The 15,730-nt window shown below is 51.0% G+C and overlaps 1 protein-coding gene across 9 annotated transcripts in view; it reads left to right on the forward strand.

The window, feature by feature from the left end:
• The window catches only part of WASF3 (WAS protein family member 3), a 105,138-nt gene extending 89,676 nt beyond the window's left edge, over nt 1-15,462 (forward strand). For 6 of the 9 annotated variants that reach the window (XM_021065509.1, XM_021065504.1, XM_021065505.1 and 3 more), the window contains 4 exons: nt 4,539-4,714; nt 8,742-8,996; nt 10,350-10,717; nt 12,665-12,822. In XM_021065509.1, the coding sequence (XP_020921168.1) occupies nt 4,539-4,714; nt 8,742-8,996; nt 10,350-10,717; nt 12,665-12,822 (957 nt within the window). Of the gene's footprint in view, nt 1-4,538; nt 4,715-7,884; nt 8,052-8,741; nt 8,997-10,349; nt 10,718-12,664 lie in introns of all 9 variants that reach the window. The other 3 variants (XM_021065511.1, XM_021065507.1, XM_021065510.1) reach the window with 2 other exon arrangements.

Consider the following 15,730-nt stretch of genomic DNA (forward strand, 5'->3'; position numbering starts at 1 on the left):
GGATTTTTTGCTGTTGTTTAAGTTGTTTGTATATTTAGAGATTTAAAGCCTTGTCAGTTGTGTCACTGGAAACTATTTTCTACCATTGTGTAAGTTGTCTTTTTGGTTTTTTTTTTTTTTTTATGGTTTCCTTTGCTGTGCAAAAGCTTGTCAGTTTAATTAGGACCCCTTTGTTTATTTTTGCTTTTATTTCTTTTGCCTTGGGAGTCTGACATGAGAAAAGATTTGTAAGGTTGACGTCAGAGAACGTTTTGCCTGTGTTCTCTTCTAGCGATTTGATGATCTCTTGTCTCCCATTTTTGTTGTTGTTGTTGTTGCTATTTCTTGGGCCGTTCCCGCTGCATATGGAGGTTCCCAGGCTAGGGGTCGAATCGGAGCTGTAGCCACCGGCCTACGCCAGAGCCACAGCAACGAGGGATCCGAGCCGCGTCTGCAACCTACACCACAGCTCACGGCAACGCCGGATCGTCAACCCACTGAGCAAGGGCAGGGACCGAACCCGCAACCTCATGGTTCCTAGTCGGATTCGTTAACCACTGCGCCACGACGGGAACTCCTCTTGTCTCCCATTTAAGTCTTTGAGCCATTTTGAGTTTATTTTTGTGCATGGTGTGAGGGTGTGTTCCAGTTTCATTTTTTTACATGCAGCCATCCAGTTTTCCCAGCACCACTTGCTGAAAAGACTGTCTTTTTCCCATTTTATAGTCTTGCCTCCTTTGTCGAAGATGAATTGACCATAGGTGTCTGGGTTTATTTCTGGGTTCTCTGTTCCATTCGATTGGTCTGTATGTCTGTTTTGGTACAGGTACCGCACGATCTTGATGACTGTGGCTTTGTGGTGTTGCCTGAAGTCTGGGACAGTGATGCAGTTGGATAGGGCTTGCATTGAATCTGTAGATTGCTTTGGGTAGCATGGCCATTTTTACAATATTAATTTTTCCAACGCAGGAGCATGGAATATCTTTCCATTTCTTTGAATCCTCTTTAGTTTCCTTGATTAATGTTTTATAGTGCTCAGTATGTAAGTCTTTTACCTCTTTGGTCAGGTTTATTCCCAGGTATTTGATTTTTGGGGGCACAATTTTAAAAGATACTGTATTTTTGTATTCCTTTTCGAATATTGTGTTGTTAGTATACAGAAATGCAACTGATTTCTGAAGGTTCATCTTACGTCCTGTTGCTTTGCTGAATTGCTTGGTCAGTTCGAGTGGTTTTTGGGTCGAGTCCTTAGGATCTTCTGTATGTAGTATCATGTCTTCTGCATACAGGGACAGTTTTGCCTCTTCTCTTCCAATTTGGATGCCTTTTATTTCTTTTGTTTGTCTGATTGCTGTGGCTAGGACTTGCAGTACTATGTTGAATTAAAGTGGTGAGAGCGGGCAGCCTTGTCTTGTTCCAGATTTTAGAGGGAAGGCTTTCAGCTTTTCTCCATTATTACGTTTGCTGTGGGTTTGTCATAAATGGCTTTTGTTATGTTAAGGTATGTTCCCTCTATACCTGCTTTGGTAAGAGTTGTTATTGCGAATGGATGTTGGCTTTGTCAGATGCTTTTTCTGCATCCACTGAGATGATCATGTAGTTTTTTACTTTGCTTTTCTTAACGTGGTGGATGACACTGACTGACTGGTGTCTGTTGACCCATCCTTGGGAACCTGGGAGGAATCCCACTTGGTCGTGGTGTATGATCTTTTTAATATGTTGTTGGATTCGGTTGGCTAAAATTTTGTGGAGAATTTTTGCGTCTATATTCATCAAAAATATTGGCCTCTGGTTTTCTTTTTTGGTGGTATCTTTGTCTGGTTTTGCTGTTAGGGTGATGGTGGCGTCATAGAACGTTCCTTCTTCCACCTTTTGGAGAAGTTTGAGGAGGATGGATATAAGTTCTTCTTCGTATGTTTGGTTGAATTCTCCGGTGAAACCATCTGGTCCTGGACTTTTATTTGTAGGGAGTCTTTTAATGACATATTCAACTTCATTTCTAGTGATCAGTCTGTTCAGTTGATCTATTTCTTCTTGGCAGGCGGTGAGTCTCTAGAAAGCTGTCCATCTCTTCTAGGTTGTCAAATGTGTTGGCATACAATTGCTCATAGTATTCTCTTACGGTTTTTTGTATTTCTGCAGTATCCATTGAGATTTCTCCTTTTTCATTTCTGATTTTGTCTATTTGGATTTTTTCTCTCCTCTCCTAGTGGGTCTCACCAGAGGTTTGTTGCTTTTGTTTACCTTTTCAACGAACCAGCTCTTGGTTTTATTGATTTTTTTCCATCATTTTTTGAATCTCTATTTTATTGATTTCCGCTCTGATTTTTATGATTTCCTTCCTTGCTGCTGACTTTAGGTTTGGTTTGTTCTTCTTTTTCTAATTCATTTAGGGGTTGGGTTAAGTTGTTGGTTTGAGATTTTTCTTCTTTTTTGAGGAAGGCCTGAAACCTTACGGCTTTCCCTCTAAGCACTGCTTTTGCGGCATCCCATAGATTTTGAATGGTTGTGTCTTCCTTCTAATTTGTCTCCAGGTATTTTTTAATTTCATCATTGACCCATTGGTTTTTTAGTAGCATGTTGTTTAGTCTCCATATAGTTGTTTTTTTCTCATTTCTGTTCCCGTGGTTGATTTCTGGTTTCATGCCATCATGGTCAGAGAAGATACTTGAAATAATTTCTATACTCTTAAATTTGCTGAGGTTAGCTTTGTGCCCCAGTATGTGGTTGATCCTTGAGAATGTTCCATGTGCACTTGAGAAGAATGTATATTCTGATTTTTTGGGTGTCATGTCCGGAAGATGTCAATGAAGTCTAGCTTTTCTATTGTGTCCTTTAGCATCTCTGCTGCCTTATCGGTTTTCTGTCGAGAGGATCTGTCCATTGATGTGAGTGGGGTGTTAAAGTCTCCTGCTGTGATTGTGTTCCCATCAATTTCTCCTTTTTGTGTCTGTTAGTATTTGTTGTGGGTATCTGGGTGCTCCTATATCAGGGGCATATATATTGACGATTGTAATATCCTCTTCTTGAATGGATCCGTTTACCATTAAATGGTGTCCTTCTTTGTCTTTCTTTATGGCCTTCATTTGAAAGTCTGTTCTGTCTGATAGGAGTGTTGCAGCTCCTGCTTTCCTGTCTCGTCCGTTGGCATTAAGTATCTTTTCCCATCCCCTCACTTTCAATCTCTGTGTGTCCTTTGCCCTAAGGTGAGTCTCTTATAGACAGCAGACTGTGGGTTTTTGCTTTTTTATCCAGGCTGCCCTCTGTGTCTTTTGATTGGAACATTCAGTCCATTGACATTTAAGGTGATTTTCGATAGATCCGTGTTTATTGCCATGTTAAACCTTGCTTTCCAGTTGATTCTCTGTTTCTCCTTTCTTCCTTTCTTTTTTTGGTTGGGTGATTTCCATTTATTTTATGCTTGAGTACTTTTCTTCTTAGTTTTTGTGAATGTAATGTTTAGTTTTGATTTGTGATTGCCCTGTTTTTCGAGTATCAAAAGTTAACCCCTTTTGATATCTGCCTGCTTTATAGCTTGATAGTCATATAGGCTCAAACACATTATGTAAGAAAAGAAAAAGTCAATTTTCTTACTTTCCTTCCCCATATTCTATGATTTTGAAGTCTTTTTTTTTTTTTAATATCTTCATGTTTGTTTTTTTGCTGCACCTTGTGTTTATCATTGCGTTTCTTCTGCCAGCGTTCAGTAGATGTTCTGTGTGAATCGTTTTCCTTGGAGATGTGTTTTTTTGATGTGCTTGTGGGAGAAGGTGAGGAGACGTCTTACTCCTCCACCATCCTGATCCTTCTCCTGTTTTCTGGATGCCTCCCCCATCCTCCAAAAAAGAGTGAGCCTGGGGACATGAAGGCCTTAGGTCGCCTCCTTAAAGAGGAGCCGATCTCAGGCTGGAGGCAGGAAGAACATACAAACCACACCCAGGAATAACCGTCCTCACCTTTAGAGAAGCACCTGCCTAGGACCCAAGTATCTCTCGCACACGTTCTTGCTGGTAAAGTAGGGCTGGAGCAGGAATGCTTCTTTGTACGGAAAGGTAAGTTCTTGCTTTTGGTTTGTGTTAAGCTCATTGCAAGGTTCACTTAAATATTCTCGAATAACCTTTTAGGAACAATTGGAACAGTTCAAATTATTTTTGAAAGACGATTGCCTGGCATCAAGTCAGACTTGGGTGGTGGTGGGAGAGGCTTCTCAGCAGGGTGTGGCCAGATGTGTATCTGTTTCATGGAGAGCCGCGAGCTCCAGTGCACTGAAAACAAGCTCAGTCCTCGCGGAGTGAGGTTGCTGTACCAAGGTAGAGGTACGCAGCTCTGGCAGGGGCAGCACAGTCGCTTGTGTGTGTTCGTGTTGCATCGTTAAGTACCTGTTGCCTTTGTTGGGGAAGAGGAGCCCGTGCTTTGCTAGAATGTTCTGGGCCAGGGAGCGCCGGGAGCGGGCCTGCCCGGGCTGCCCCGCAGGCGCGTTCCCGCCAGGGCGGCTGCACTAACCTACTGTTTTCCTTCCCTTCTGTCTCGCCACGCTTGCCTGCCTTCCCGGACGTCAGGAGCAAAAGCGCATAGACGGCACAACCCGGGAGGTGAAAAAGGTTAGAAAAGCCAGAAACAGGCGCCAGGAGTGGAATATGATGGCCTATGACAAAGAGCTTAGACCCGACACCAGGTTGTCCCAGAGCGCGCACCACGGAGCATCTTCTGAGGGATCCTTGTCCCCAGACACTAGGTGTGTGCGCGTGTGCGTGTGCGTGCGTGTGAGCAGGGCGTGGCTGCCTTGCCAATGGAAATGCACGTGTAGCTTGGTGTTTACGTGGCCCACGATGAGTTTCCAGACGTTCCTTAAAAAGTAACGTTACGTGCTTTTGACTCTGAAATAATTTTTTTTAGTAAAAAATGTTTTTTTTAATTTTGCATTGGGTTCCTTTGTGTGATTTTTCCATCTCGCTGACTTAACGTTCAGTTCATCTGGTCGTAGTGTTTTAACGTCCATTCCGAGTTTGGGCTCAGTAACCGCCAACGACTGACACTTTCATTTTCATCCTCATCGAACTCCTTCTCTGCCTCTTTCGCTTCGCAGATGGCATTTCCTTTGCCACTTGGTGTCGAAACAATGGGTAGCTGGTAATTGATGGGACGGAGGAATAACTTCGTTGTTCCTTTTGATAACCTTTGCCAAAAGCGACGAACAAAAGAGCTTTTTGCTTCAGTTCAGTAATCGTGTGCATTCCAGTTGCAGGAGGAGAATTCCATTGGAGTTTACTTGAAAAACCTGTTTAGCAATGAAGTAAAAATATTTCTTGCAGGTGTGAGAGATGCGGTTCCTAAGCTGCATTTATCACAGAAAGGCCTCACTGGTCAACAGGAACTGACCAGTTTTAGCTTACGGTTAATTTCCTACTTCTGCTTCTGTAAAGTTGGAGTCTTCCATCCGTTTACAGAACGTGAATCAAGGATTCTTACGTGATTCAAGGGTGTTTCAAAAACAGCAACAACCTGAACCCTGTGTTGCATCTGTTTTTTTTTTTTTTTTTTTTTTTAATGTTTCTCTTTCTGACCTCAGCGTTCAGCCCAGACGGACATACAGAAGAGGCTTATTAATGTTTGGTGGTTACAGCCCCCAGGAACATTCTGGGAGGCAGGGTCAGGTGATTTTTCTGCACAAGCTGTTCCTGGCTAACTGCTGGGCCATCACTGGACCTGCAACTGAGCGGCAGCCTCAAGAGTGGGTCTTTAAGTCAGTTTATTTCTATGGAAAGTGAGAGCGATGATATGCTTCTGCTCATGGCTGTTTGGGTGGGGGGAGGTCCTTGAACTTGACAGCTCCCAGGATGTTGACTTGCTTCTTGGTTTTCTCCAGCTGAGTGGCGATTGTTTGCTCATGCAAAACAGGCACTTTCTAATAATCCCCTACCTCCTCCTTCATTTCAGGAGGTGCAGGTGGGAAGGTGACCTTTTGCATCCCGCAGTTGCATAACTGAGAGGCATTCTAGCATCTGAGATGAGACTGTTCCAAGTTGGGTATAAATTTGGCGGATTATATTCCTGAAATTATTTTGGAAATTTTTGTTTTTTTCTTTTACTAAAGCTAGTCACGTTTTTCTTATTATGAAATGAGACAAACTTTTTACACTCGGATATTACAGAAAAAAATTACAAGTATTCATGATCCTATCCAGAGAAACTGCTATTTGCATTTGAGTGGGTTTCTTTGCTTGGTCTTTTTTTCTGTCCATGTGTGTGGTTTTTTTGGTTGTTTTTTTTTTAACAGAACTGAAACCATCGCCTGTGTTTTCTATCTTTGGATTTTTTTATTCTCATATGCACGTAAAGGAGTATTTGGAAATGTGGTTTTAATGGGTGTGTTCAGATAACAGAAGTGTGAGTATCAGGTTTCGTGGTGGGGGTGCACGTTCATACACGTCGCGGGCTTCGGCCGAGCGTATAAACTCATCAGAGTTCTTGCTCTTCGTGGATGGTCAGGAATGGTTTGACTCTTAAGTGTAAATGTAGGATTAGACTCCCTCTTCCTGCACCAGAAGTACGATGCCCCTGTGGCCACGGTCCCTGTGCCTTTTCCCCTCGAGTTCTGGTGTTGCAGCTGCCCAGGGTCACCGGCAGGGCGCTGAGGGGTCATCTGAGCCTCACCGCTTGCATGGGCCCCTCTCCCCATTGCCAGATAGCATCCCTCCAAGTTCTCTTTCCATAACAGATAATTACAATGATCACGGCGCCTCAGGACCAGCCGCTCTGCCCGAGTTGGTACCGAGTCTTGTCTGGCTGATTTCTGCCTTCCGGGGGCGGGGGCGGGGTGGGTCCTGTCTCTGAGGGGGTCCCCTGCTCCTCTCTCTTCTCCAGCCTGCAGGCCCCTCTCCCGCCCACCCTTCATCAAAGCCGCCCCCCCCCCCAGGCTCTGCTGCTGTGACTCTCAAGACACCAAGCGCCCTGTCGCGTGCCCTCTGTAGTGGCTCCTTCTGGCCCTGCATCACCAAGGTGCTTTACACGCCAGCTCACTCCAAACGTGCCAGAGTATTTCCACGTCATGGCACCTCCCTGTTCTGGAGATAAGTGTGTTTCCCTTGGAAAGTTGGACCCAGTCTTTGACGCAGCCCCCCACCCCCGCACAGAGCCAAGCGCAGGTCATCAGGGATTCCAGAGTCTCAGGTGTTAACAGTTAAAATTTTTTTTTAATTGCTAACTCTCAGGGGACTCTATCCAGTCTCATGAGCTAGACCATGATGGAAGGTAATACGAGAAAGGGGATGTATGTATACCAATGCCTGGGTCACTTTGCAGAAATTGGCACACATTGTAAATCAACTGTACTTTAATTTTTATTTGTTTAATTTTCAATTTTTTAATTTGTATGTTTTTGCTTTTTACGGCCCCCACCTGCAGCATATGGAGGTTCCCAGGCTAGGGGGTCAAATCGGAGCTACAGCTGCCGGCCTACACCACAGCCCCAGCAACGCAGGATCTGAGCCACCTCTGCAACCTACGCCACAGCTCACAGTAACACCAGATCTTTAACCCACTGAGCGAGGCCAGAGATTGAACCCCAAACCTCACGGTTCCTAGTCGGATTCGTTTCCGCTGCACCATGACAGGAGCTCCTGTACTTTAATTTTTTTTTTAATTATTTAAAAAAATGAGAATCAAGAAAATGTGCTCAACTTGAATGCAGGTCAGACTCTTCCCCCGTTAAAACTAGTTTTAACTCCTTTGCTAGCAGTGGGCCCAGTAGAGAAGACTGAGGCCCATGCAGGGTCGTCTGGAATTCGTCCCGCAGTCGGGGAGGAGAAAGCCCAGTCCCTTGTCCCCTAGGGAGCTTTTCGCCCCGGCTCTGGGAACCACCGTCTGACTTCCAAAGACCCGACGTGTGTTTGCCTTTTCCTTCAGAGAGAGAGACACAAGCTGAGCCCTAGCAGGAACCCGCAGATAAACGTGCGAAAAGTAAGAACGAGACGAGAAGAGTGGGAGAGACGGAAGATGGGCGTTGAGTTTATGAGCGACGCCGAGAAGCCGGAGCAGGCGGGGAGCGCGGGCGAGGCCGGGACGCCCAGAGGGTTCGTGGCTCGGCGGGGTCTGGGGTGGCCGCCCCGGCGGCCCCCGCCCGCTTGGGCGCCGGGAGAGGCGGTGCCCGCTGCCCTGACGGCGCGGCCCGGTCGCCCGGGTGCTGATGCCCGTGGCGTTGGCCCGCCCGCGGCGGCCGGGGACCAGCATCCTGCCAGACCTGCCGACTAATCCCGTCCCGACTAACCCCGTTCCTTTCAGAGGCTCCCAGGCGCCTGTGCCTTCCGACGCCACGAAGGCCTCTGCCCGAGGCCCCGCGTCCCCCTCCCTGGGCTGAACCCCGCGTCTTGCGGCGCCTGCCGCGCTCTCCATGTCCGTCCTGCTCTTGCCCTCAGGGTGCGCGCGTCGTTACCCGTGTCCGTGCCTCGGCCGCCGACGCCTGCGTCTTAGACGCCTGTGGAGACCCCTGTCCTGTGTCGCGCGGCTGCTCCCGCAGCCGCAAGCGCGTCGCGAGGGGGAAGGGGCCTCGCGGTGGCTGCCGCGGCCCGGGGTCCCGGCGGCGCCGGAGCTCGGCCGCTGAAACCGCGACGGCCGCGGTGCTCGGAGCCTCGCGGGCCCGCAGCCTCGTGTCTAGACCAGCGGCCGAGCGTGTGGTTGGTGTGCTGCGTGCAGACGCGCGCGGATGCCCGGGAGCCGGCCGCGCGTCCCTCACGCGCGCTCTCGCCCCCTGTTCCTGCCGCCAGGTCCCACGCGTCGGACGTCACGGACTACTCGTACCCGGCCACCCCCAACCACTCTCTGCACCCGCAGCCCGCGACCCCCTCTTCGTACGGGGCCGCTGAGGCGCCGCCGCACCAGGCCCCCGAGCACGAGTACCGGCCCCCGTCGGCCTCGGCCCGGCACGGGGCCCTGAACCGGCCTCAGCAGCCGCCGCCGCCCCCGCCGCAGGCCGCAGATGGGCCGCAGGCCTCCGCGCCGCTGGCGCCCGCCGACTACGGGTAAGGGGGCGTCGGGGCGCCGAGGGCGCGGCGCAGGGGCCCTGCCGTGTGGGGCGGGGGAGTCTTGTCTCAGGCACCACACTCTGGAGGCCAGAACGCAGCCGGGACAAGTGCGACTCACGCAGGGACAGAGCTCCCCTTGTGGCTCAGCAGGTTAAGAACCCGACGGCTATCTGTGAGGACCCAGGTTGGATCCCTGGCCCCACTCAGGTGGGTTAAGGGTCCAGCATTGCTGTGGCTGCGGCGTCGGTTGCAGACGCAGCTCCTCTTTGACCCCTAGCCTGGGAACTTGCACGTGTTCAGGGCGCAGGGCCCCGCTGCCCCCTTCATTATTCCAGGTCAGGCTTGGGCTTGCCTGTCTTCGTGGCTCAGTCCCTCTCTGTTGGAATGGGTGACAGAGCCAGGGTATCTCTAGGACACAGTCCCAACTGGTGAACTGGTCCCCCTCCCCCCCGACACCCCCCCCCCCCCCCCCCCCCGCGGAGACCCTGTGTCCCAAAGGACACGGCTGTGCAGGGCAGCACTTGGACCTGCGACCTTGGCATTACTCTGCCACCAGGTCCCCTTGTTTTCTGTCATTCGGGAACACAATCAGACACCTCGTAAAGAAGAGCCTCGTGTTAGGTGTTTATTACTTGAGCTCCCACCTGCACTTTGAGAGGTGGCCGTTTTGGCATCACCTTGGCCTTGGATGAGGCAGCCCCTCCCAACCAGTGCCCAGGGCAAGGGAGCCCTCTGTCCGTTCAGGGTTCCCTTTACCCCAGAGCAGCGTGTGTCGCTTTCTCAACCCATGTCCCTCAGCCTCCTGAGGTGTTCTTGTCTTCCTGGCCACACGCTCCTGGATGTGGCCTGTGGCCGGGGCTCCGTAAGTCGGGATTCCTGGGGGGCCAGGGGCTCTTACCAAGTGTCGGGTGGAGAGGGCCTGTGGGCCTGGTTGGGGTGCAGCCCCCTCGGCTGAGTGGAATCCAGCAGATGCCTTGGCCGGAGGGGTCTTCGGAGCGTTGGAAGATCTGTTGGGGGGCACTGTGGGCGTGGGGGTTTCCGTGTCCACCGGATAGAAAACAGGATTTCCATCCGATGGGCCACAGGACACTGGCGAGGCGGGCGTTGGCGCCGCCTCTTCCGAGGTGCCCCTGCCGCCAGGCCGCCCGAGCCCTGCAGAGCTGCCTGCCCGGTGTTCGCTTCCTGCCGCGCAGAGCAGATGAGCGTGCATCCCACTTGTGACCAAGGCGAGGCGGTTTGCATCCTGCAGGGATTCCGTTCAAGTGACCATGCAGGCGTGTTTGGGGGTGGCCTTTCTCGGAGGCGGGGGACCCTCCGTGGCCCCTGCTGACTGCTTGGTCTCTTGGCCAGGATGCTGCCGGCGCAGACCATGGAGTATTACAGCCCGTCGGGGCCCCCGCCGCCCCCGCCGCCGCCCATGATTCCTTCGGCGCAGACCGCCTTCGTCAGCCCCCTCCAGATCCCCATGCAGCCCCCCTTCCCGGCCTCCGCTGGCTCCTCCTACGCTGGCCCGCCTCACGCTCCCTCCGGCGGGCTCGTGGTCACGGCCCCGCCGCCCCCAGGCCCCCCGCCGCCCCCGCCGGGTCCCCCGGGGGCGGGCTCCTCACTCTCCTCCTCCCCGATGCACGGCGCGCCGGGAGCCGAGGCCAAGCGGCAGGAAGCTGCCCAGCCGCCCATCAGCGATGCCAGGAGTGACCTCCTCGCTGCCATTCGGATGGGTGAGTGTGTCCTGGGAGCCAGGCCCGCGGCCAGCCCGCCGCAGCTGGGACTCCTCTCTGCGCAGGGTGGACCCTGGAGTCGGGCGAAGGGGGCCTTGTTTGATTTTCTTTCAATGAGAGTAGATGAGTTTTTGCCAGTGCAGAGTAAACAGGTGATGCTAAAGCACTAAGACTGCAGAAAGGTTTGCTAGCCTCAAAATAGACAACAAAAGTGATCAGTAATTAATTGGATCTTTTTCCCCTGCATTCTGCTCTAAGAGTATCATGACAGCATGTCTCAGAGTGTTCATATTTTTAGTTTGATGTGCTAAGCCAGTAGTTTTGCAACATGTAAGCGGCAAAGTGCCTGTCACATGAACAGCCTGCGCTGAACCCCAGAACATGAACCCTCAGGAAGCAGAGCATCTCCAGCCAAGGTGGGGTGGGGGAGCCCTGAGCCTCCCTGCGTGCCCCTCCCCCTCGAAATCCCATAAAAAATGTCTGTTCCGCGTCACTTAGTTCCTTGGCTGAGGGTCACCAATAAGATGCAGGAGTGTTCTAGGAGCTTCCGGACCCTGGGGAGCCACACTGTCTCCTGGTCACAGTGTCACTGTTTCAGGCCAGAAGTGGCTGGGGAGGCATCCAGCTGGGGCATCCTCAAGGTCCTTCGTGGGGCACGGGGATGTCACCGCCTCTGCTTCTTGCTTGAGCACCCTGGAGCCAGGCCCCAGAGAGGCACAAGCCCTCCTGCGGGTCCCGGGGCTCTTATGAATGCTGGGCACCACGGGCTGCTGATTCTGTCCAGAAAAAGTCCCAGAGCTGTAGTAACCTTGGTGACCACGAATTTGGGCCCTGATAGGAGGGGCTTTGACACCCGTGAGCCTCATCCACTGAGAACGACCCGTAAGCTGGGTCTAATCCGGAGGAAGCGCTGAGGCGCCCACACAGAGGGACCCCCTGCAGAAGGTGAAGGTCAGAGAACAAAGACCGAGGAGCTGCCCGGGTTAAGGGGCAGGAGAGAAACACAGCTCGCGGAACAGGTGATCCCACGTTAGATCCCAGAGCTGGTGGAAAACGTTTTTCATTCATTTATCACAGTAGGCCTGTTTGCAAATTTTAAAGGAAATTTGTAGGCTAGGCGGTACTGTTTTCTCTCTGCTAACCATCTGATTTTGAGCTTTTTTTTAAGGAAAGCCGTATGAAGTATTTGGGGGCAGAGGGACATTCTGTGCCACTTCCTCTCAAATGATCTAGGGAAGAACATGTGTGAATGAGAGTGCGAGAGGAAGGCGCTGCCGCAGATGTGGTCATGTGTTACCAGTTGGGAATCTGAGTAGGTTATATGGGAACGTTTTCCTACCAGTCTCAGAGTATTTTATAAATCCGAAATTAATTTGCAAGAAAAAGTTAAACAACACCTTAAATCGTCAGCCCATTTTGTCACTCACAAAAAAAGCAGGAGAGAAAGGCACCTGTATTTCACACCCATTTTCAACAGTCGTGGTTGAAACAAAGCCTCCTCTGTTACCTCCCAGCTTAGCCAGGCCTTCTCGGCTGTTTCTCAAGCCTCTGGGTCCCAGGCATCCAGGAGCCTCTAATGACAATAGAGATGCTCGTGCTGGCTGGTCCAGCGCGACAGCCTCTGGCCACCATAAATCTGCCTTGAAACAGCCTCATGGGGTCAGTGCCTGCTGAATCAGGCTGTGCGGTTCTAGAGTGTTCCTTTCCAGTGTTCACGTGTGCTAAATCATAACTGACTTTCTTATATTTCAGTGCATGGCTGCGCAGAATGTTGCAACTCTGAGTACCCATTTTTTCCTTGGTTGGTGACTATGAAACGTCTGTTTCCCAGGCTTCTCCCCTCCCACTGCTGAAAGGGTTTCTTCTAGTGGCAGGAGGGGGAAGACAGCCGTACCAGGCCGTTGCACGCAGAGGGATCTCGTTCTAAGCTGCGTCTCGTGTCTCTAGGGATTCAGCTGAAGAAGGTGCAGGAGCAGCGGGAGCAGGAGGCCAAGCGGGAGCCCGTGGGGAACGACGTGGCCACCATCCTGTCCCGGCGCATCGCCGTCGAGTACAGCGACTCCGACGACGACTCGGAGTTTGACGACAACGACTGGTCCGACTGAGGCGGGTGCCCGGGGACCGGGCCTGGGCAGCGTCTCCACCCTGTCAGTGGTCCCAGCACCAGAGAGTGGTGCCGTCCCCCCGTAGCTTAGCACCTTTTGTATCAATAATGTGAGATTGCTTTTGCACATCCCCCAGTTCTGGGTTTTTCAGTCTCGACCGTCTAATACTGAAGTGCCACTAAGCGTAGCACCCCGTGCTGCCCCCCGAGGTGAGCTGTAGCTACCGCGTCGTCCTGGAAACAGCCCTTGGCTTCCTGCCGCTGGGGTTCACCCCCCGTCCCCGTCGCCCCGCAGACCCGCTGTCTTGGTGAAGGCGGCAGGGCTTTGCCAGATGCTGGCTGAGCGTGAGGGTCGCGTGTGGCAGCTGTCGCCCACACTGCTCCGACATTTCGTGTGGTCTCGGTGCGTTTCAGACGAAGAAGCCGGTTCAGAGCGGGCTGGCCGGGGACGGCAGGCGTCTGTCTGTCGGCGGTGTCTTGCACTGGAATGTTCGCCTGCTCCTGCTTGTGAGCTGGGACCCCGGCCCTTGCTGCAGCCCCCCCCCCAGCCCCGAGGGCACGTGCAGAGCCGGGCCGGAGACCAGCCCTCTGTCCTCCAGGGGCCACTCGGCAGCCCCCGGCCTGGGAGCAGCCCCACGGGCCGGGCGGGCCTGAGCGCCTCCCCACCGCCGCTCGACCACTTCTCGCCTCTCCCCCCGCCCGGTGCTGTGGCCAGTTCGGGGTCCAGCACGCGCAGGGCCTTCGCCCTGTCCTAGAAGCACACGGGTCCCCTTCTCACGTGGCCGTGGGCACACGAGACTCCATGGCCACCTCGGATGGGAGTCGCCCCCCCTCCTGTCTCCCTCCCGGGTGGTGACGCATGAGCCGGGCGGGTGGTCCTGGCTGGGCCGAGGCTCTCAGGCTCTCGAGGGAGGGCTTGGGTCCTGTCTTTCTGGAGGAAGGATGACCGCTAGGCTGCAAGAAAGCACCTTTGCCCCGGGCTTTGATCTGAGACGTAACCTCGCAGGTGTAACCCCCACTCACGTCTTCGCAATGCCGCCTGGGCCGAGGGTCCCTGTGACTCTCACCCTGACCGAGGAATCTGTGGCTAAAAGAAAGTCGTTTGGGCGGAGGGCAGGGGTGGGGATGGGCCGGGGGTCCTCTTAGGACATTCCCGCCCCCGAGTCACGTCTGTGTCCCCGAGGGACACGGACAGCCTGTGGGAGGTTGTGGTCTTTGGGTCGAGTCTGTGTCCTGGGCTTTTAGTCACCAGGTTTAGAGCTCCAGAAGCCTCAGGTCTGTGTCCCTTGTCCAAGTCTGTGCTCAGGCCAGGGTATCTGAGTCATTTCAGCTAAAACCCGCTCTTTGGCACACGCTTCTTGAGTTTCTGTTTCTCGGAGCCAGTCACTATAATTTTATCGCCTGTAAGTAGCAGTTATGAATGAGCGTTTCAGTTTCTAAATTCTCTTCTTTTTTTTCAATGTGGAGGCCAACTGTGTTGGCTTTTTTCTTGGGAATCTTACCAGTTTTAGTCATATTTTGTGTTTTATAATATTTGGTCTTGAGTGTTACTTTTGGCTTAGAAATCACTTGCGTAATTCTAGAGCTTATAATTGGTGATGCTTCTTCGTTTTACGTCCTTCTGTTCTCAGGATGGAGAGAATGCATAAAGCTACTATCCATGTCAGGATTCTTCTATTTATATCTTATTACAATAAAAATTAGTGGCACTTTATTCATAAATATTCATAAGCCTGTTAATTATCGGTTGTCTTCCTGTGGGTTAATCAACAAGTTATTTTCAACTTGATTTTCTGACGAGTGAGAAAGCTTTTGCCCTGATGTGTTATGTAACCTTTAAAAGAATGGAAAAGGACTAAAATCCAGTTTAGCTTATTTTTTGCAGTATTTTTCTCAGCATATTTGATTTATTCTAAAAATGAAATCCAGACTTTTTCTAATACGATGTTACATGAAAAGGAAGAAGTGACTATTTTGAATTGTCAGTTGTCGTTTTCAAATGTACAAAGCAAAGGGAGAAAAAGACATTTAAATGCATACTTATCTATAAATTTTACATTTCGAAGTAGTTACATGTTTGTTGTAAGGTTATTTTAAATTGGCCCCAGTCCCATCCCCCCCCCCACTGCCATGTATGTTTAGTTTAATTTTTCACAAGCTTTTTTGCTCGTGTCGCAGCTACACGGAGGGGAGAGTTCTCTACCGCGAATCATCTGCACACCCCGTGATGTGGTTGACCTTCCGTTTTAGCCCCAAACCGTAAGAGTCGGTCACTTAGGTTTCTCTTCGGTCAGAGTTGGAGAATTAGCCCTTTCATTTCAGGGAGTTTTTAGGATATTGAGATGTTTTCTGAGCACCAAGTGGTTAGATTGTGCAAGCTTTGTAATAATTTGCAGCTGAAACTCATGATACATTTTAATCCATTGGAGACTCATGGGAATGTATCAGCCAGAGTAGCAAGTACTTTTTGTTTTTCAACCGGAGTCTGTCATCTTGCAGTATTACTGATGCTATTGTAAATTGAATTTAAAGTGGTATTTAAAAAAACAACCTCCTGGTAAACAATTTTTATCTGTTTGTATATCTTACTATAGATTATGTACAAGTAACATCTGAATAAAATTACACTTTTAACCCTAAACCGGTTTTGCTTACTTATAACAGTGTTGTATGTTTAACCCTTTTTGGGGGGAGAAGTTGGGGGTTGGGTGGTGTTTTAAAGTAGCTTTTCCATTATTAGATAACAAAAGATACCACTCTGACTTCCATTAAAAAAAAAAAATTTTTTTTTTTTGGCTGTCCCCATGGCATGCAGGAGTTTCCGGTCAGGATCAAATCCACGCCATAGCAGAGACCTGAGCCAGAGCGTTGACAGTACTGAGTCCTTCACTGCTAGGCCGCCAGGAGAC

The sequence above is a fragment of the Sus scrofa genome, chromosome 11, assembly GCF_000003025.6.
Source record: "Sus scrofa isolate TJ Tabasco breed Duroc chromosome 11, Sscrofa11.1, whole genome shotgun sequence".
Lineage (NCBI taxonomy): Eukaryota > Metazoa > Chordata > Mammalia > Artiodactyla > Suidae > Sus > Sus scrofa.